The sequence below is a fragment of the Dendrobium catenatum genome, unplaced genomic scaffold (assembly GCF_001605985.2).
Source record: "Dendrobium catenatum unplaced genomic scaffold, ASM160598v2 fragScaff_scaffold_133, whole genome shotgun sequence".
In the NCBI taxonomy this organism is placed as follows: Eukaryota; Viridiplantae; Streptophyta; class Magnoliopsida; order Asparagales; family Orchidaceae; genus Dendrobium; species Dendrobium catenatum.
The window spans coordinates 10,223,163-10,246,445 of NW_021318595.1; the positions used below are offsets into that span (position 1 = coordinate 10,223,163).

The 23,283-nt window shown below is 33.9% G+C and overlaps 2 protein-coding genes across 2 annotated transcripts; both read right to left on the minus strand.

Moving 5' to 3' along the window:
- Positions 1-772: 772 nt before the first annotated feature.
- On the minus strand, positions 773-8,290 carry LOC110110023 (ABC transporter B family member 11-like). Its single transcript, XM_020841308.2, has 12 exons — positions 8,058-8,290; positions 7,567-7,621; positions 7,313-7,488; positions 7,003-7,224; positions 6,673-6,911; positions 5,332-5,857; positions 4,958-5,231; positions 3,955-4,838; positions 3,554-3,820; positions 2,539-2,802; positions 2,160-2,453; positions 773-1,169 (listed from the first exon to the last, which is right to left on the minus strand). Exons 1-12 carry the CDS (start codon positions 8,187-8,189, stop codon positions 816-818), a joined length of 3,687 nt encoding a protein of 1,228 aa, XP_020696967.1. The 5' UTR covers positions 8,190-8,290; the 3' UTR covers positions 773-815.
- A 7,078-nt stretch (positions 8,291-15,368) lies between these two features.
- LOC110110037 (60S ribosomal protein L4-1-like) lies at positions 15,369-18,032 on the minus strand. The gene is made up of 2 exons (XM_020841326.2): positions 16,788-18,032; positions 15,369-15,718 (listed from the first exon to the last, which is right to left on the minus strand). The coding sequence occupies exons 1-2, from the start codon at positions 17,898-17,900 to the stop codon at positions 15,605-15,607; spliced, it is 1,227 nt and encodes a 408-aa protein (XP_020696985.1). The 5' UTR covers positions 17,901-18,032; the 3' UTR covers positions 15,369-15,604.
- Between the last annotated feature and the right edge of the window lie 5,251 nt (positions 18,033-23,283).

Sequence of the window (23,283 nt, forward strand, 5' to 3'; positions counted from 1 at the left end):
GGTAATGTCTTATTTAAAACCTAATATGCCTTCTGAAAATTTGGCTCGGAACTTACTCATTAAAACTCTCCTCAACAACCCGAAGAAAGAAAGGGGCCATGGAGAGACCGGGGTGCAAATTTTTGGAGCCCATAATCTTCAAGCTAACATAGGAGACCTTATATTTACTCATTATCGTTATTTCTGTTGGTGCTTTATGAAATGTTAACTGCAAAAATAATGAAAAGATGTGATTCATTATCTTGGCTGCAAATTTCAAGATTGTTAAAAATAGATAATGTTTTTCCCTTAATGGAACAAGTAAATTCGATAACTCCATGCAGGGGATAGCCAACTCATCAGTAATTTTTTCCTAATTTTTTATTTTTCTTCCTCTTTTGAAATTAGGAGTGATTTATATATATGGACCCTTTTTGTACAAGATAATATTAGAAAGGTGCAATTAATATATTTATGAAGGTGAAAAATTATATTATGAGCTCTGATGTAAAAATACATCAAGACCAAAATGGATTCTCCAAATAATATAATATCTTATCAAAATTACATGACATACATATAAAAACTACAAGATTTTTTTTTAACATGACAACATTCAAAATCAATGTCTTAAGATAAAATTTGACTACCTTGTAGATTTCATAAAATATTTTTTTTGTTCTGAGTATGATTTCTCTTGCACTCCTAATGTAATTTTGCCTCTAGAGCTTTGATATATATATTTTCCCTCTATGAAACTAAAAATAGGACGGTGGAATTTTCAATATGGCAAACCACTTTCAAATTGGCAATAGCAATTCATAATAGGAATGAAACTATGAGGAGATAGTTGAATTAAGTGCTATCATGGAGGCATATACACCATTATTAATGTTGACAAGGGTTTCATGTTTTCCTTGTTCTACTATCACTCCATCTTTAATTACCGCAATATGATCTGCATTATTTATTGTGGCTAGTCGATGAGCAATGACCAATGTCGTTCGATTCACCATCACGTGATTTAATGCATCTTGAACAATTCGTTCGGATTCCATGTCCAGTGCACTAGTTGCTTCATCTAGGAGCAAAATCTTTGGTTGTTTTACTATAGCACGTGCAATTGCTACTCTTTGTTTCTGTCCACCAGATAGTTGAATCCCTCGCTCTCCCACCACAGTTTGATATCCCTGCAATATTTTTTTTCAAAGATTAGAAGAACATATAAGCATGCTTGTCGCTCATTGCTTCATTTTAGCAAACCATATTATGACTTCAGTGGATGCAATATAGTTAATAAAGTGAATTGTCTTATTTCAATTCAATGAGGTGGGATAATGAAAAGGCAAGTCTATGTGCACATGCACACATACATTTGAGAGCGTGCATACACATATAGAAGTAATGGATTGGGACGTCTCTCTCTTGCATGCACAAACACACACACACTAGTGCACATGGGAGCACACATATTCGCAATCATGCAACTATCTAGAACTAGTGATTTTGGGTGTCATTCACACATGAGTGCACATGCAAACATACGCATTTATAGGCACATATATATAGCTAGTAGTTTGGGTATCAAATGAGCCATGCTATCTATTTAAATTTTAAAAACAATACTTTAAAGCCTTAATGCTCAACCATAATGGACATCAGCTCAAACAGGCTAATCCCTTTTGAGCTTATGACTAACCTATTGAGCTTAAGACTAGCCTATCAACTAAATAGGCTCTTATTAATGTTTGATGACCTTTTATAGTGTGAATACAAGGGCTCAGCCAAATTCACATAAGATAACATTGTCCAAATTATAAGCATAATTTTTTATTTCAATCATAGGTATGGTGAATATACTTTCTTTCCAAATTTAATTATGCAAAATTTGCTATTCATATTACTATCAAGGTCCATTGATTCATTTAATCATTTATTAGTGCAACCTCATTTTAATTGATGTTATTCATCTAGATATAGTATTCTTGAAGCACCAATGTTGACATCAATGCTTATGTTTTGATTTTGAGCCAACTTGGCTTGAATCAGTGAACTTTCGACCTAGGTTGATTCATTTATACAAATTAGTTTATAAGATAGTTATGGATTAAATATTTAAAAGATAAATTCTACGATGTTTAAATGAGAATGTAATTGGCTATTTTACAGACTCAACTCACCTGATTCAAACTTGATATGAATTTGTGGGCATTTGCTAACTCTGCTGCAGCTATAATCTCTGTCTCATTTGCCCTCCCTTCCTTTCCATATGCAATGTTGGCATGAATAGTATCATCAAACAAAATTGGTTCTTGGCTCACCAATCCCATCTGTTGTCTTAACCATCGTAACTGAAACTTCTGTATATCTGTTTCGTCTAGCAATATATGGCCTGAAGTAGGGTCATAAAACCTCTGTAGCAATGCTATAGCAGTAGATTTTCCACTTCCACTCTCCCCGACAAATGCAATAACCTAACAAAATTAAATATAACTAGTATTAGAGATTGAAACTTTATTCACTTTTATCATTCTATTTCTTTTTTATGCATCATATAACCTTTCCAGATTGAATAGACAAGCATATGTCACGAAAAACTTCGACATCTGGCCTTGTGGGGTATTTGAAACTAACATGTTGGAACTCAATGTTACCCTTGATCATTTCTAAGGTCAATCCAGAATCGTTGCTTGGATCTATTTTAGATTTACGATCAAGAGCTGTAAAAATAGAAGCTGCAACATATTTAGCTTTATTGAGGTCAGGTTGATAGGATCTTGATATAGAAACTTCATTAGTTGTCATGAGAACGGCATAAAAAACCTGCAATGAATGTTGAAGCAACAAATGGGAATTATTAATATAAAAGTGCAACAGTACTGATGTGGTAACAGGAAGCATCTAAAAAGTGTAATCTGTAAAAAAAAAAAAAAGAAGCTTGTAAATATAACTAAAAAAGCAATACAATTTAAATTATAAAATTATGATATAAAGGATATTCACTCAATAAAAGATATGCGAGGCTTAGTTTGGCTCAACTGATGAACAAAATGTGATGTTTTCTACTCAACGGTGCCCTACTTCTGAAGCAATTGCATCAAATACTGAAGTATAGCAACTAGACTACACAAGTACGTCATTTAAGTTGAAGGTGTGGCTAAGGAACTTAAAAGCTGACAAGCACATGTGATAATTTATATTTATTCTCAATTTAAAAAATAGACAACAACAAGCTTATGAAAGAGGAAAGGAAAAAAGAGAAGAGTAAGTGAAATTCCATAAAAACTCATATTTCTAAGTTGGTTTATATATATATATCAAAAGGAAATGTAAATAAGTTGTATTCTTTTCTACACCCACTAATAATTAATTTTTCTTTCATTTTTATTTTTTAAACCTATTATAGAAGATTACTTGCAATGGAAATCTATGTGTTCGAATTATTTTTAAATATTTTTTTGTTCCTTATATATCCCTTCAGTAACTATACATAGTTTTTTCAATTTCTATGAATCATTGTCAAATTTACCTATTATTAATTCAACAAGTAATTCGTGAGATGAACCATGTATACCTGATAAACTTGTCCAAATGTTATGCTTCCATTATTGATAAGGCGAGCCCCAGCATAAAAGATGGCAGCATTGATACAAAATGTTAAAGGGAAGGAAACTGCAAAAGTTAGTCCACTAGTAGATCCATGTTTAATTCCAGCACTAATAGGTGCTTTACACCTCTTATTGTATAGCTCCATTATCTTTTCTTCAGCCGAGAATGAAGCAACTGTCCTTATGTTTCTCAGAGCATCATTAGCCACCTGGTTTGCTTCTTCATACATCATCTGAAACCATTTTCAAATGTTAATTACTGGTTTGAACAGTGAAAGGTTTTATTAATTTATTGATTTTTTTGGTAACCTTACTTGCTCTTAAATGCTTAAAATAATTTTTTTTTACATGGAATATAGTTGCAAACCTTTGCATCAGCACTGAATCCTTTCCTAGAATTCATTCTAATGCATCCTTTGAGGCTTATAAAGGGTAGCAACGCCAAGACAATGAGCGAAAGCTGCCAGCTAGCAAGCAAAGCAAGTGTCAAGCCACCAATTAAGGTGGTTGTATTTTGAACAAGTAGAGCCAGTGAATCGCCAACAATACTTTTTAAGGTAGCCGCATCTGAGGAAAGCTTTGAACCAATTGCTCCACTGGAGTTCTCAGTATCATCAAACCATGCTATTTCCATATTGACAACTTTTTTGAATGCCATCAATCTAACTCTTCTAATCAAACTGGCCCCAGCAACTGCAAATAAGTATGATCTTATTGGAATTGCCACTAGATTAGCCACACCAAATGCCAAGTATGTAGCTGACCATATTATTGAATCTCTCTTAATCTTATCTGGCGACGAATAAAAAATTGTGATGAAAGTAGATGTCATTAATGCTCTCATGGGACTCTTGAGCCCATTGATAATAGCAGCCATTGATCCAGCAAGCAAAATTGGGATCTCTTCCTTGTTAAGATAGGCGAGGCGACGGAGAGGTACTTTTTTTGATTGTTTCAAGTGGAAATCAGCTTTTGATTTCCCTGGTGCTCTTTCTTGCAAATCATCTCTTTCAGGCAAAGTAGGCCCAACGTAAATTAAACTGTGGCTGGAAGGCTCAAAAGACGATTTTATACTAAGGGGGCTTTTTAATGGTTGATGTTGGTAGACACCTATTTCTCCAGCAGTTTTGTTATTGTCTCCAATAGCTTGATAATGAACTCCATCCTTATCTATTGATTCCTCAATTAGTTGTGTTTGAGTGAGCTGGCTGTAAGCACTATTTTGGTCCTTTATTAACTCAGAGTGAGAACCTAGCCAATATAAAACTCAGAATTACAAATAAGCTATAGAAATCAATTATGGAGTAGTTTCTCAATTTTGGCAAGCAAAAGAAAGACAAAGCAAATAATAATTACTAACAGACCAGTACCCTTTTCAAGAATTGAACCTTGGTTCATAACTATTATAGAATCTGAATTTCTCACAGTGGTTAGGCGATGAGCTATTATAACAGTAGTGCGATTTGTCATGACTCTATCAAGTGCCTCTTGTACTACTTGTTCTGATTCCACATCAAGCGCACTAGTGGCTTCATCTAATAGCAATATTCTTGGGTCCTTCAAAATAGCTCTTGCAATGGCTATCCTTTGCTTTTGTCCTCCTGATAATTGAGTACCATGCTCACCAACCATAGTATCTAGTCCCTGAGAAGTATGACCATCTCGATTTATAACACATTATATATTTGTTGATATACATATAATATATTGAATAGAATGATTTTTTTTTAAGGTTTAGGACAACCTGAGGCAACATATTGATGAACCTTGAAGCATTAGCTAACTGAGTGGCAACTTTGATCTCTTCAATAGTTGCATCATTCTTTCCATATGAAATATTATCTCTAATTGACGATGCAAAGAGAATAGGCTCCTGGCTAACTAGCCCAATTTTTTGCCTGAGCCATCTAAGGTGAAATTTTTTTATATTGATACCATCAATGAGAACCTCACCATCTTGTGGGTCATAAAACCTTTCAATCAAGCTGATTATCGTTGATTTTCCACTTCCACTCTCTCCGATCAATGCTACAGTTGTGCCGCCATGAATGAAAATTGACAATCCTGTTAAAATGTTGTCTTTGGGTCTGGATGGATAACTGAAGTAAACGTCTTTAAATTCTATGTCCCCATGTATAACATCCAATTTTGTTCCTGCTATGTCTGAAGCATTAATCTTTGGTTTTCTATTGATGATCTGAAAAATCCTATGTGCAGCAACTTGGCCCTCAGCAAATGATGTCATGCATCGAGTTGCCTCTTCAATAGAGCTGGAAAATTGGATATTGGGTGCTAATTACTCATAATGATAATCATGGGATTAGCATATCCATATATATAGAAAATAAGGTATAGTATTACTTTGCCAAGTGATGTAGATTAACTTCACAAACTAACTCATCGGGCATTATTTACTAAGTTGTTCACGCTGATTAATTTTTAGATTGTATTTCATCACACAATTGGCTAACCGTTGCTACTCATTATTGTATATTTCATTAAACCAGTTTGTTCAATTGATTTTTATCTTTATTATTACTTGGGTAAAAATTGAGTTCAGGTGATTAATATTTATGCATGATCAAATTTGACACTATACTAACAACTTAATGAGAACACATGGAACATTTCATGTAAAATTACAAAATATTTTATATAATTTGTAATAGAACACTCATATAGGACTAAAGTTAGATTATGGATACAATTTTTTTAATAGTACATTGTGTAATATGTATGCCTTGGTATAATCAGTTATAAGTGTTGGCAAAAACCATTCGCACACTGAAAAATATGTTGCGGATGTAGATGTTTCTTTCACTAATTTATCAATTTGATAAAAAAAACTTCAACAAAGTAAAAAATCAACTTTAAAAAAGTTTACGCCTGCATATGACTAAGCCTGTCAAGTGACTGAAAATTAAGAATTGCTTATTTTATTGCATAGATTTTAGGTTTTGTGGCACAGGTCAAGACACTACCGTTACTACCGTTCAAATTCATATTTGAAACTATTATTATTCTTTAATATTGCATTTATATGTATGTATACATGAGTAAGATTTATCAAGGGTTAGAAACTTACTTTGAAGCAAATATGACGGCAAATATAACACTAATGATTTCTCCACCAGTGTAGCTTTTATCCAGTATCAATTTTGCTCCATACCAAAAGCCTAAAGCAAGTGCACTATATGACAAAATCAATGCCATACCATTGCTCAATCCAACAACAATGCCCTCGTAAATGGTTGATCTATAGGCATTCTCTAGTGCCTTTTCAAACTTATTCACTGATACATTCTCCCCAGTAAATGAAGCTACCTGAGAAGAAGCGATTCACAAGGAAGTGCGTCTATTTTTAGTTCTATGGATTAATCCTCCTTAACCATGGATTAATGGCAGTTTTACTCACAGTTCTAATTGAGCTGACTGTTTGTTGTATAATTATAGATGCTTCTGTATTGGCCTTTTGTCCACTTGAAGCAATCTTGATTGTAATTTTTGACATGAAAGCATTGCATAACAAAATAGGAGGGATAGTGGAAATCATGACTAAGGTGAGAAGCCAACCTTTAATAAATGCAACTGTGAAACCAATGAAGAACTTTGACGTCAGCTGAATGTATTTACCAACCTGAAAAGGATAAATAGTAAAAGAATCACAATTACCCATATAGTTGATTGCAATTTCTTTCTTCATTTAACTATTTTTGTTTTGTTACCTTTTCACCCATGGCATCCTGGATAAGGATGGTGTCCCCTGACATCCTCTCTACAACTTCTCCTGTACTTATTTGATTGTCAAAGAATGCAATCTCTTGGTTTAATAAAGCATTTAAGTATAACTTCCTTATTCTTGTTGCCTGTCTTTCTCCAGTGATCATCCAGCAAGCCAACTCTAACAAAAAGTGAGGATTTATTCTAAGCACTAGCACATAGTTCAATTTGTTATTAGCTATTAATGTAATATACTTACGAAGAAATGATGCAACCACTGCCCAAATTGCCAAGTAGACATACTGAAGACAAACCTACAAACAAGGTTCAATATCTTTTAATGATTTATTAAAATTTCTTATGCATTGCATTTATAATCTTTTTGAGAAATAAACAACGCTTCTCTCATTCACTCATTCACTCATGCAGAGAAATTGCAAGAAACACATGGGCTAGTTTCATGTTTAGTAGAGGCCTTAAAAAAAGATAAATGTTCAGAGTGTAACAGCTCAAACTCTTAACTATTGAGATATTGTCTACTTTGGCCTAAGAGCCTCACGGTTTTGTTCTGTTAGTGTAACTTCTCAGTAGTTAACCCAGCCCAAAATTGCTTTGGGATGAGCACGCTTAACTGCGGAGTTTATTACGGAAATTCCAGCCATCACACTAAAAGGCACATCGATGTTTAAGAATTAGCTTTATTTTACTTAAGGGGTTTCATACGGAGCATTTTGGAAGAGCGATATGCACCTCGGAAACATCATGAATCACATGACTGATATCTGTATCTGCTCCAAAAGCATGAGTCATGTTTCCCATTATCACCGCAGCAAGAGGCATAGTGGCCCCAGTTGCCACTGCTCCAGCTGTTCCCACAATCATCAAAATAATATCTGTTGAATCTGCATAGGAGAAAAGCTTGAAGAAGGGCACGTGCTGCTTTCTCTTTTCATTTCCACCTTTTTCTTTGCTTTTCCAGCCACTATTTCCATCTTCTTGAAAGGAATTACTATTTATTTCTCTTTCCTTCTCCATCCTACCTATACAGTTTAATACAGTGGTCAATCTTAGCTTTTTCATGTTTTACTCTTATTTTGGCTTATGATAAACAAAATCAATTGCTTTGATGCTGTCATGTTAGATGCAAAAGAGAAAAAGTTTTTTTTTTTTTTTTTTGGGAGAATTTGGGGCCTTAACCCATATCATTGATAAATGAAAGTAATACAATGAAACAGAAAATTAGATGCCAACACAGAAACATGTAGCAAATGATAAAATCCTATCAACAAAAGCTGCTAAACAAAAAGAAAGCAAAAACAAAAGAGAAAAAGGGCATCTAAATCACAAAGAACTCAGGATGCAGAAATCTTGAAAATCACCCGGGCATCAAAAATCATCTAAAAAGATGAACTGGATTTGTTCTTAGAAGAAAATTCAGCATTGGTTTTGATGAAAATTAGACCAACAAAGCCTGCAACAGATGCTTTTGTAAAAACTAATTGCTTTTAATAGTAATTTGGCTTCCAAACAAAAACTGCAAAGCCAAGGAATTTAAATACCATATTCATGAGCAAAGTAGAGTCGCCTATGAATCCTAAATGGTTAGTATTACTTTGAATGCATGAATAAGACATTACCTGAAGGATAAAATCAAGCCGAGCAATGGAAGGGGGAATGAATGCCCTTAACTAGTTGTTGCTATGTTGCCAAGCAAATTATATCAGTGGAGATGATTGTTATGTTTTATTATTTTATAATAATGTCAAGATTGATGTAAATGAAAAGAAAATTGAGTTAAATTTTCTTATCAAAATTTGATTGAGATGAATTTAAAATTTAAATTTACAATTTTCTTATCAAAATTTTGTTTATCATTGTGGTTTAATTACAGTCCTTTGATCTCTGGTATGATCTGATTATAATCATATAACCTTAGTCACCCTAGTTCGGTTCTTAGACCATCACATGATTATGATCATTCCAAATATTGTAGCCTAGTTACGGTCCTCTAACCGCCTTCATCTAATTATGACCCTTAGACCAACTTTCGCTTGACTATAATCATTCCTTTCATTGTCATTTGATTGCGGTTCTCCAACCATAGTTGACCAATTATGATCCTTTGATCACTATCGCCCAACTGCAGTCCTCTAACCATTACCCCTGAATAATATAATGATGCCTCCTGACCAATTATTGCTCTGTTACAAAGCAATTTATAACAATGAAGATGATTCTTATATTTTATGATGTTATAGCAATGTCGTGATTGACATAAATGAAAAAAATCGTGTTAAAATCTTCTCATCAAAATTTAATCAGGATAAACTTATTTTGATATCAATAAAATATATTATTAATCAGTTTATTACTATTTGAACTCATAGGAACTTAAATTCAATGGCTTCAAAATGTACTTTTACCTAAATTTCTCCTTATTTGTTACAATAATTTTTGTAAATGAATCTGATCGAATTTAAAATTAGATTTTTTTTTTTTTTAAACATAACTATTTGCCACACAATTGCCAATTGGGATCCATTACAAAAAAAATAAAAGAAAAAAAGGTTGTATTGAGTGAGTGCGGTATGACGCATTATCTGTATTCAATTTAAATACTTTCTATTTAAATGGCTTAAGAAAGCAGCCTTCATAAATTTTATTACTTGTGATTTAGTACTTGAATGGAAATATTATATAATGTTGAATACAAGCACAACATCAGACAAAATCAGATTACCAATAACGATATTGTACAAAGATTATGATTTTGTTTGAGACATCCTTTTGATGATTTTTATGTTAGAAAAATTTATCAATATAAAACAATGCATATGTTGATAACATTTTGTATGTACTTTTTTAAAATTTTATGTTTAAAAAAATTATTTTTTGAAAAGCAATTTAGAACTAATTGAAAAAAGAGCTTTTAAAAGTATAGGCAAATAAATATAAATTGTCACAACTTGATCCTAAATAATCCATTATACTCTAACGAATCATATCGTGCCAATGTTATATATATATATCAATCATGCTTTTATTTATATCTCATTAAAAAGAGCATTGTCTATGATCTACAAAAAAATGTATGTGCTAAACATATCTAACATTGAAGCCCAATCAAATCAACAATCTCTAGCAATCCGATCTACAAAACAAGGGCTACTTTTTCTTAAAAATATTTATAAAGTCAAATAATGAGCAATCGCATGTTTAGTAAGTCATTCAAAACCTACTACTACATAATTCAATGGAGTTATATAGGAAATGGCTTTTTATATAAAACTATAGTATATAAATAATGGATTACATTTAAAAGTGGGCTATCCTAACTTTTACATTGCATGGCGTACTTAACAATTTTATTTTAGCGTTCAAAACAAATGTTGTGGATATGGACATATAATGATAAGAGAATATGAATCACTTGAATAAGACTTTAGAACAGAGGCAACATTTCACAGTTTAGCATAAACCAACATTTCACAGTTTAGCATAAACTTGGTTATTTAACATAAATATTTCACTAAGCATGATGTCAAAATAAAAATAGCATCATATACAACATGAAATGACAAATAACATAAAATTTACACTTACCAATACCTCCTTTTACATTCACTTCTCCTTATAACTCCACTTTGTCATCTCGTGTTTGTTCAAGGCAGATAGAGAAATTATATACATCGTGATTCTTCTTCTAACTTCACTTTCACTTATACCTTCACTTGCTCATCTCATATATTCACAATAGATGAAGGAATATATGAATATATACACATACATGAATGTAAAGTCCCTTATAACTTCACTTGTATTGCACATGCATCTCATTCGCACATTCCCCACCATTCGTCCCCTTTTATGACACTTTTCAAGCACATGAACATGAAAAAATAGCATTTTCGACGTAAACTAGCATTACATAAATATTGATATTTTCAACATGTATAACCAACAGCCTTAATAGTTCCAGCATATCTAAACAGTAACTCGACAATTTCAACATTTAAAGGCAATATTAACATAGCATAGGAATGCATAAAATACTCACATGTACGACAATCTTAGTGTCTTAAGGGGAAGTGTTTATACATATGCTTAATGTTGACAAAATATAAAATCATCATAGAGATCGTTTATAATAACATTTTGGGGCTTTTATCTTACTTATAGCACATCCTATTAATATCATTATAATTAGCAAATTAAGTAAAACATTGATTTTTTCCTGTGAAAATGCTCAGAATTCTCTATTCTACAACATACCAAAAATTATACAATGAAAAGTTTCCCAAACTTATTCAAGGGGATGTTTGGTTGGCTAAAACAGAATGAAATATAAAAGGAACGTAGTGTAAAAGGAATGCGCAAAAGGAATACTTTGGTGTTGTTTGAATGAGTGTAAAATAAATGAGGTTAACTATTTTTTGATTTTTTTTCTTGATTGGTTTGAAGTAAAATCTAAGTAGGGTAAAATCTAAAGATGAGGCGGCGGTGGGCGACAGTGGCGATCACTAGCAGTACTGGCCGGCTATGGGGGTGGCAGTGGTGGCCAGCAACCAGGGTGTAGTGGTGGCTGGCGGTGGTGGTGATGGTAGGTGCCAAGGGTGATGTTGGCGATGGCGGTGACAACTGTAAACCTTTGCTCGGATTGTAGTGTAATTTTTTCAAGAATTTGAATAAATCATAAATGTGATTGTAGAATGTAACAAATTGAAGTATAAAATCTTTTGAATTTGGACAAATCCTGTATGTGCTTGTAGATCGTACAGTCATCAAGGTTGGCCCTCCTCATTTCTATTTCTTTCGGACGCATGGAAACCCTTCAAGCCTATTTAAATTAAACCCTTATGTGATGAACCATTCTAGCCAATTGCACATGAAAACCTTGTATAAATATTGAGTTTTTCTTTGAAGCACAATTTATAGGATATTTTTTCTAAAAATTTTCATAATTTTTTAAGTATTTTTCCCTATTTTAAAAAGCCACAAAATATATTCCGAACACTATTCCTGCATTATTAGTGCATGAATAACTTGGAACTATATATATATATATATACAATAAAAAGTTCTTCTAAGCTTTATGTTTATGCTATTTCCTAGAAATGTAAATAATAGGATTTTTTAGTAATAAACCTCTTGAAGTTTTGTTAAAAATTTAATTTCTTCAAAATGACCTTTTCCTAACTGAAGAAAAGTTCTTTTTTAAAAAAAAATAAAACTTCTATTTTATATTTGATCAAAAAATAATTTTAGCTGATTCAATGCACAATAAATATCCTACAACTAATTTTAAAATGAGTTTAGAGCAAAATGACCTTTTCCTAACTGAAGAAAAGTTCTTTTTTAAAAAAAAATAAAACTTCTATTTTATATTTGATCAAAAAATAATTTTAGCAGATTCAATACACAATAAATATCCTACAACTAATTTTAAAATAAGTTTAGAGAATTTTGGGCAAAAATTATTGTTTCAGTCAGTGCACCCAGTTCAAGAAATATCATAATTAAGGATATTTTATATAGTTTATGATGAGTGGAGGTTCACATTGACATCAAGGAGGTGGTCGTGCCTTATAATTGTAATTTTTCATCACAAGTAACTCAAAAAAGTACAAATTTATATTTTTTTACACTACAAGTTTTGACGCCTGAAAATAGGAGGCAACTGATATGCCACCAAAAAAATTGTCTTGATCGAGCACGAATCTTGAAGCAAATATGAGATTGAGGCTTCAAAAATTAATATTGGGGCCATCAGATATCCAATTTCAGCAAGCTTATAGTCAAATTGAACATCTCAAGGAGATGAACCTAATGACATCAAATTTGTCCAATCCAATTGAATCCAAATCAAAGGCCCAAACTCTATTTAGAAGCTTCAGAGCACTAATTGGACCACCAAATGATATTTGAATATGGCATGTTATAGTTGAATTGAGCGGCTCGATGAAACAAATCCAACGAGCATGATATCACTCAATTATGAAATTTCTAGGGCATTTAAATGCTTGATAACACTTCATGATCAAGGGGATCACTATGAGCAGTCCAATATAACACTCCTAACATGTCTTTGATTCATGTCATTCTAAAAAAAATTATAAATAGCCCCTCATTTTTCACATGAGAGAGAGAAAAAGAGAATGAAGAGATGAGCTTTGAGGTTGAAGCTCTACCTCGGCACCACCACCGACAATTCTGCACCACCAAATGGTCAACCATCGTCGTTGGACCTCCATATGGATGCCACTAATGAGCCTTCCTCCGACCACTGTTGCCTGCCAATTACAGTCCTTCTAACCACCGTCGTCCGTCGACTACGATACTTCTAACCACCATCGTCCATCGACTACAGTCCTTCCGACCATCGTCGCCAGTTGACTACAATTCTTCCAACCACCGTTACCCGTCGACTATGAACCTACTAATCAAATGAACATACCAATACTCTGTTAGGACCAGCTGTCATGCCATTCTCTGATTATGTATTGTGTTATATACCGCGTATATCTGCTAATTTGAGCCAACACTCTCCTCTGAGAAAAGACATCATTTGTAAGTAACCACCAATACGAGTTGAATCATGTCAACTAGGCAATGCCCTATGATTTTTTCTCTTTTCAAGATTTTTCACGTAAAAATTCTTGCCTCTTATAATCGATGCACTCATCTCTTCTTTCTGTTTGTGTGCTAGATCTTCGTACAAAATTAAGATGATTAACTTTATATTTATCTATCATGGCCAATATTCCAAGAAGCAAAAAAAAAAAAAAAGATTTTACTTTGTTTACAAACCAAAGAAGCTGTCCAAGTTAACATGCTTCGACGCCTAAAAAATTATAATTTAATGCCATTAAATTGTGTGAAGCTTCAACATATATTTTTGAACAACACAAACTTCGCGTCTAGAAAAAGGTAGCAAATGATACTTCTTCAAAAAATTCTCTTAATCGACACAAATCTCAAGACAATATTTGAATTGAAAACTTTCAAAATTAAATTCATAATCATCCAAACTTTGATTTCAACAAACTTATAATAGAGCAAAGCATCTCAACAAGGAACCCATTAACACTACACATGATCAAATCTGAGTCCAAATGAACTCAAATCAATCATTTGAAGCATATTTGAAAACTTTTAAACATTAATTAAAAATTAAATGATATTCAAATATTGCATGCTTATAATCAAATCAAACGCTCAATAAAATGAATCTAACAAACCCTAAGATCATTCAATTGTGATGTCATAAGGCACTCAAATACTAGATTAATGATCTATGATGAAGGTGGTCACCATAGACTCTTTGATTAAGTATTTTGAATCTCTGCTAAATTCATCAAATTCTCTAAAAAAGAACTATAAAAATGGCCATATTTTGTCAATGATGAGAGCTTCGAGAGCTGAAAGAGTTTGCCCTAAAAATTATGAACAATTATTATTATTTTCTATTAATAATTTTCCACGCAACCTTAACAAAAAAATGAGAATACTATATTGGATGATCATTCGCTATCATGTAACAACAAAAGAAAAAAAAAAACTGAAGAAAAACCAAAAAACTCAAAAAGAAAAAAGTAAAATATATTTCCCACTTATATTCTTTTGAACTAAACAATAGGTGAAAGCTATTCAATTCCTTTTTGATATTGTTAATTAAAAGGAAATTAAGTTATTTTCTCACTTCTTTTTTATTTAGTGCTCTGTCCGTAAAAAATTAAGCTTGTATTTCCCATAATGATTTTTTTTTTTAATTTAAAACTAAAGATCAATGAAAACATACACTAAATTTGATGAGCCCAATCTGCAGATATAGAGCCACAGCATGACAATATTCAGTAAAAAATCTAAAGCTTCATTTAGGACACTTTTCTTACTATGATTTTCAGCTATTTTAGAAAAAATTCTGCACTAACAAACCGTTTTCTACAGCAGCTTCCAAAAGATAATTACAGAGCCTAAATAATGAACACTGATCAAGTGATATAGGAGAAATACATTAGCTGGCTAATCAGCAAATTTCAGTTTAGCCATTAAGCTCACAGATTATATAATAAATCATCACATTATCACATGAAATCATAATGCACAAATGTTATCATCGGCAAATAAACAAAATTATTAAAATAACCACGAGCTTTGACATATAAACGGAAACAAACTTGAAGAATTAGAAAGCCTAGTAAGCCTTATCTACACACAAAAATAACAGAGACGGGACAGGACAGTCAAAATATCAAATAGCAAGGAAAATGACAATCACCAAAACCAGCTACCAGTGATCACTGAGTTACACCTAACCACTTGGAGAAGTTTTCAAACTCTGTGTAATCGCTGTCAGATATCATTGTGTTGTACCATGCCCTTCCAGCAGCCTTCATTTTAGCAGCTTCTTCCTGCATATGGTTACACGCGAAGAGGACAAAAATCAAAATAAATAAATATAGTATTCCACATTCAGGATGAATTCGAGATCACCAGCTTTCAAAATAGCTCAAACATTTGGGTGGAAATTAAACAAAAGGATGGAAATTAGGAATGTTTTAGCTTCATAAGCATTAGCGAGTAATGATTCTGCGAACCGCAAAATCATTACGTGGTGACGACGAGCACGGGCATTGTAGGGAGGCTCTTGTAGTGCAATGTATTTGGAATTTTTTTTTTCCAAATTGAACGGATTTTGAAGACATTGAAAATAAACTAAGGGGTGAGTTTCAACATTCAAATCCCACAAAATTTTTAAAATTTATTTTACTTCGAATCAAACACATGAAATATTAAAATTCCTCCATTTTATTTGCTCTACACTCCTAATACTTCCAATCAAATAGCCCTCTTAATCAAATTTTGTATCATCTTTTCTTAAATAAAGATATAAAAGATAATTTTTTATCATTTACTATATAAAAATATAAAAATTAAAAAGGGCAATGTTGGACAAGACCAGGCCAAAATAAATTCAATGTTGACTACGACTTAGCATACTTAAAAAACAAGAGACTAACAACTATCAATGACAATATACACTAAAGGATGTTGTCATACCAACATTTTCAAGATTATGCACCAACAAGTTTTGTCGGAAAAAAAAGGTGTGAGCAAATGATGAAGTTCCAACTTTGATATGAGGGATGTACAAAAGAAGAAAACAAATATAATGAAAAAGGTATCCGATTATTACAAGGGCATGACAGACTGATATTTTGATAAGCACCAAGACCATATCATGCATTCATTCTGGTAACCATAAAGAAGCACAGATCATGGAGCTATAGCGCATTCACGAATGGAAAAAATCATACGACAAGCAATGATCACATTAGCTTTATAGCATTCGCATGGCATTTAGCAACAATGAGAATTAAGAATTAACAAATACAAAGAATACCTAAACTGCATTATTGTGTAAGAAATTAGGCAGCAGGAATAGAAACAAATTATGGTCAGTTAAACAAGCAAAGTTACCCTGGTAAGCGGACTCCTCTTCTTGTCAAGCTTCTCCTGTTTGGCCTTCACTCTCTGTTTCTCGGCAAGCAGTGCCATCCTCTTTGCCGTTTTTGCATATGGATTAAGCTTGAGCATAGCGCTGAGATTTTTCAAAGGGTTCTTCTTCACCGTCTTCCTATTGACATCCTTGTTGATCGGCTTCACAACAGACTGCACCTCATCAGAGTTTATGATCCTACTAAGATCAGCATTGGTCATCTTCTGCCTAGGTAGAACGTAACCCCTTTTCAGCTCTGAAGGAATCTCAAAGGTGCCAAATACCTCATCCAGCTTCTCAAATGCCGATTTGGTCCAGATAATGAACCTCCCGACATGACCACCTGGAGCAAGCTTCAAAATATTCAGGTGGTCGACATGGGCAACCTCAACTCCTGGTAGATTCCTGAAGGCCTTGACGATCTTGGAACCCTCAGTTCCATAGATGATCAAAGGACCCTTGCGAGAAATGTAGCGACGATTGCGCATCTTTCCCTTCCCGGAGCGGATCCCCAGTGAATCCTTAGCTTTTTGAGCATCCGGATAGGCTCCGACCTGCTTAAGGATCTTGATGGCCGAGGATGTTTTCTCAATGGACTCAACGGAGTCGGAGAGAACGAGCGGGAGCTCCGGAACAGACTCTATGCGGTGACCGCGGGCTAGGACTAGGGAAGGGACGGCTGAGGCAGCTAGGGCAGAGACAACTGCATAGCGGCGCTGGTTGATGTTAACGCGGCGGTGCCAGCGCCGCCAGATCTTGGTGGGGCCAAACATGCGACCACCACGGCACATGTTTCCAAAGGCACCCTGGCCGGCTCGGTGGGTACCGCCGCCGGGAACGCGAGGGATACGGGAGACGGCGCGGCCGGTACCCCACGACTCAGCTGAGGTCTGATGGCCGGCACGCCTCGAGACAGCGTAGGGTTGACGCTTATTTCGAGAGAGGTTATCGTGAACGAAACGGACAATGTCGGGGCGGATCGGGGAGCGCAACACGTCCGGCAAGAAGGCAGTGGTTACACTGTCGGTGGCCATGTCGCCGTCAAGGAACTGGACAGAGACTAACGGGCGAGCGATGGGCTTGGAGGCGGCCATGGAGGAAAAATTACGGTTACCAGGGTTAGGGTTTTGAGTGGTCACCAGGTTTGTCGGGAGAAATGGAAAGAAAATTTGTTTCTAATAAGGCCATTCCAACCATTAGCTGTTTGATCGTTGGGCCGTTGGAACTGAGCGTTTATTTTGAAAAGTTTTATGATCTGTTTAATTTTAATTGGAAGGTTTCTATGGTTATTAACGATAACAATTAGACCTTTCCTAACTGTTTTGATGTTTCCATTGCTTCTGTCCAATGTACCATCCATATTAACAGTTCCAAGAAAAATCACCTTTGGTTGTATGCCCAGAACCCCAAATTTCACACTTCCTAGAAGTTTTTATACTTTTCTCTTGAAAAAATTTCTTGGCACAAGCTGGTTTGGCATAAAAAAGATGCTTGAAAAAGTTTCTTGCCCAAAAGATCACAGAACCATCTAAGTTGTCAACCAAGCCGTGAACCTCCAAGCGCTTGCAAGATTGAAACCTGCTTCATCATTGTCCAAATCCAAAAACGATACTGCCAAAGATCCAAAAACAAGATAAACCAGCAAAGCAAAAATGAAAGACGCCAAAAAGAAAAATCATTTTTTTTTTGGGTTTGCTTTAACTACGCTTAACATTATTTTTAAAAAAAACCACCATATGCATTCAATTCTAACTCTTGAATATCTTCCCCATCAGACAAAAAATGTCGTCCTCTAACCAATCGCATTGGCTCCTAACATTATTCTTCGCTAGGTGAGCAACCAAACCAGCATTGGAAATGACAAAAATGGGAACATCAACTAAAGGCTCCAAGATAGCAAGGGGAGAAAAGTAGAGCTCAGACGACACAAGATGCACCACCGAAGCCCCAGCCTCAGAACTTAAGGAAATAAAATCATCACCCAAAACCTCCTCATCCTTCTCACTAGTAGGACTAACTATCAAGTTCATGCAACAATTAGTAGTGTTCAACGACTCACAACCAAGCTTAACGAGCTCCACAACTTCCCCAACGGAAGTGGAGACATTCAATTTAGAGCAACCCACAAGAACCATAGCCCCCTCCAAAACAGACGACATGTTATCCAAAACATCCAGAGCATCAGCATTAGCCATAGAGACATCATCCAATTCAGGCACAACCACACAACCTAACTCATCATCAAGCCGAATAGCCTCATCAACAACAATAATCAATTTCGAATCCTTAGACAATTCAGAAACATTATTAATTACTACATCAACAGAATTAGTCACAATATTGTCATTGCCAAGAACATTCCTGTTATTACCACCAGTGGGACACAAAATTAGAGCTCCATCAATGGCATCACAAGGAATCGAATTTTCCACCCTATCACCCTCACAACTAACATTCACATCCAACGGTTTAGAGACAACAGGAACATCATTTGGCAGGGCAACCTGAAGAGGCTGGCCATCGCCACTCAAATGCCCTAAATATTTACACGAAGCACAAAAGGCTGGAAAAGTTTCCATCGACACATGTTGAATATAGCCTAGGTTTTTAGGACCAAACAAGACTTTATCGGGATAATATTTCATGATGTCAAGCTCAAGAAGCACATGAGCTACAGACGGTTGAGAACCCACAAAAGTAGCTGAATATCCTTTTGAGGCCGACCAAAAATTGAACCCAAACCAAACAAGATACATGGGGAGAACAAATGAGGTCGGAGATTAGGGAAGGACACCCAGGTAGAGATAACAGGCAACTCAACACCAACATCAACCAGAGGAGAACATTTGGTCAACATCATATATCAATTTTGTACTAAGTAGGAACGATGACAGAAAATCCTATAATAATCAAGGTCATTGCTCAGCTTAATCATGCATATTAAGGATCAAATCATATGATCATTAAATATGTACAAGAATAGTAAAATCAAAATGCATTAGCACTAAAATCTATAAATAATAAAATACTACAAAATGAAAGCCAATAAAGTAGTAAACTAGTATGAATGTCAAATCTATAAAGTAATCGTTGTATACATAATATTAGAGCTGTCAACATTTGACCCGACCCGAAAACCCGACCAAAAAATTTCGGGTTCGGGTCAACCCGAACCGGGTCGGGTTCGGGTTAGAGATTTCGACCTGTTTGTAAAACCGGGTAGGTTTGGGTTGACCCAGAAACCTAAAATCAACCCGATTTTAATTAATTTAAGAGAGTTTTAAAGGATTTTTATGAAATAAGTAAATGATATTTCAAAAAATTATAAACAATGTTGTCCAAATTAAATTAATTTTGATTTATTTTAAACTATTTGAAATAAATCTTACCTTAATTTGATTTAAATTTAAATAAATTGAATTAAATAAAAAAATTAATGAAATACACCCGAAGCGGGTCGGGTTCGGGTTGACCCGGACCCGAAGCGGGTCGGGTTAGGGTTCGGAAAACCGACCCGTTTGCAAAAACGGGTCTGGTTGAACAGTGTCGGGTCAATTTTGGGTTGAACCCGAACCAGACCCGTGACCCGATTTCGATAGCCCTACATAATATCAATAAGTATAAAATCGTATAAAGCGTCAAATCAAAACATCGTTAATGACTGTTGAAATCAAATCAATATAGTAAAATTATATCAAAATATACACATGCTATCCAATTTTAATGTATTATGTGCCCAGTGTATCACATGGATAATATCAGTCTAGTGAATCAGTGGTATCAAATAGTATCAATATTTATATTACTAATAATCTAGTGGTATGAGCAGTAAAATAATACAATAATAGTAAATTCGTGTAGTACAATAAATCTATATAATAATAAGAATAATGCCTCTAAGAACATGCATTTTAGTAGTCATACTAAATAAGTAAAAAGTCCTGACTATCACGGTGGTTTGCAATTTTAGTATTAGTGTTAGTAAATCGTTGGCTCAGTAAATAGAGTCGTCACTATTTACCCGTCGGCACAATAATAATCTCTGTATAACTCTCAATCAATGTATCACGTGAATTAATATATGATAATACAAAATTATAATATTAAAATGAAATCCCATCAGCCCATCATCCTATACAGGTCAATCAGTCTACAATAAATCTATATAATAATAAGAATAATGCCTCTAAGAACATGCATTTTAATAGTCATAGTAAAAAGTAAAAAGTCATGACTATCACGGTGTTTTGCAATGTTAGTATTAGTGTTAGTAAATCATTGGCTCAGTAAATAGAATCACCACTCTTTACTCGTCGGCACAATAATAATCTCTATGTAACTCTCAATCAGTGTATCACGTGAATTAGTATATGATAATACCAAACTATAGTATTTAAAGGAAAGTCCGTCAGCCCATCATCCTGTACAAGTCAATCAGTTTCCAAACAATGGGTCAAACAAGTCTTTACTTGTTTATTTCACACATGTATATTATTATCGCAGTACTATAATACTAATATCGACCATCTATTACTCAAGCACATATCCACATCCATTTTCAATGCATTCCAATAAATAATGCATAATTGAGCTTAATTAAGAAGATGCAAAAATGTTATAACGGTATACAACAAAGAATCCTATTAGACAAAAATACATATTTTCAAAAAATTATCAAATTACCATGGATTGTAAAAAAGACATTTTAAGACTTCTATTGTACTAGACTGCTATTTTTAGAAGTCAAAATAAATTTTAGAGTAGACAAAAATTATTATATTTTCAAAATTATCCAGTGAAACATCTCAAATAAATACTCAAAATGCTCATAATCATGATCTCTATCACATAGAAAAAGTTTTGCAATGAAAGTTTTGTCAATACAAAGTTAATCACATTTTTTGATAACAAAAACATAAATTTGAGCAAAAAATATCAAAAATACAAAATCTTTGAAATCATAAATAGGATATGGATTCCTTATAGCTAGACGAGCAATTATCCCAACTGTGTCGACAGATGAAAATCGCTCCGCGGCCTCTAAATCTTAATTCTATTTTTCTCTCTCCTCTAAATCTCTCTTAAAACACTCAAAACCACCTCTTGCCGAAATGACTTAAGGGATAAGGTTTAAAAAACTTTTAATAACATAGTGACATAAGAAATTTTAATGAAATAATAATTTAATATTATATAATTACTTTAATTAATTACTTTAGTATAAAAATTCAAATAAATCATTTTTGGGTTCATAAAGTTAGAGAAAAATATTTATAAAACAAATCATAATATTTAAAAAAATATCGATGAAATCGATTTGCAAAACGGACATCTATCGGTCCCGAAATCTTCACTTGTACCGACATGTACAAATTCTTTAAAGATTTTTGTCGGTGTCCAAAAATTACGAATTTTTTTTGTAAATAAAATACTTCGATCTAAATACTATGACGAAGACATATTGCGATTTGGAGTTGTAATGACTCCAGAAATAAAAGACGGTCTATTACAATTGATTTCTTCCTCCAAAATCCACAGCGATGGTAAACCACAAAATGAAGAAGGTTTGAGGTCAAGAAAATGACCAACAGAGGAGCTACCAGCGAGAGCATCAAGAAAAGACCTAGATTTGAATGATCCTTCCAAAAAACCAAGATCGCACAATCGTTTCCCCACCATTCGGCGAGAAAGGCCGGAGGCGCCAAAACGAAATCAAAATGAAACACAAAAACACCACATAAAAGAAAACAAGGGAAGAAAAAACTTCCCTGGAGCACCGAGGAGCGCACGCCCTAGTGGGCCGAGGAGCGCCGAAATCGCCCAGACGGGAATCCTAGTGGAGAGCGATAAGAGGCATTTTTTTACAAAGTTATATGATATTGTGACTTACATTCCTTATGATTTAGGCTTCATTTGGGACAGCTTTCTTACTGCTTCATAAAGCAGCTTTATACTAGAAAGTTGATTTAAGAAGCAGGAAGAAAGTCGTCCTAAACAAAGCCTTAGTTTCTTCTAGTAGCTAGTTGAGAAACGTTTCTAGGTGACTTTATATGCCTAATAATAATGAAAATGAGGGAAATATATCTTTATTTTTAAATATACTTGAAAGTTTATTTCAAATTAAAATATTCAAGGTACTTAAAGTTTATAGTCATCGACGTTGATTTGAGTCATATTCTAGCAAGGTTTGCAATCATGTTCAAATCATGTTCCAATAATATTTGAATATGATTCAAACATGGATCAAACAAGTTTCAAATAATATTTAACAATAATAAATATAATAGAGAGTATTCTGCTGAATATAGTAATGGTTGCTACAATAGAGTGCAATCACAAATAACTATACCATAATATATTATAAAGTAGGCAAAAGAGAATGATCATAATAATTTATAAGATAGATATAACATCATATAAAACACAAGCTATAATACATTATAATGAAGTATTATATCATTTCCTAATTAATTGGTG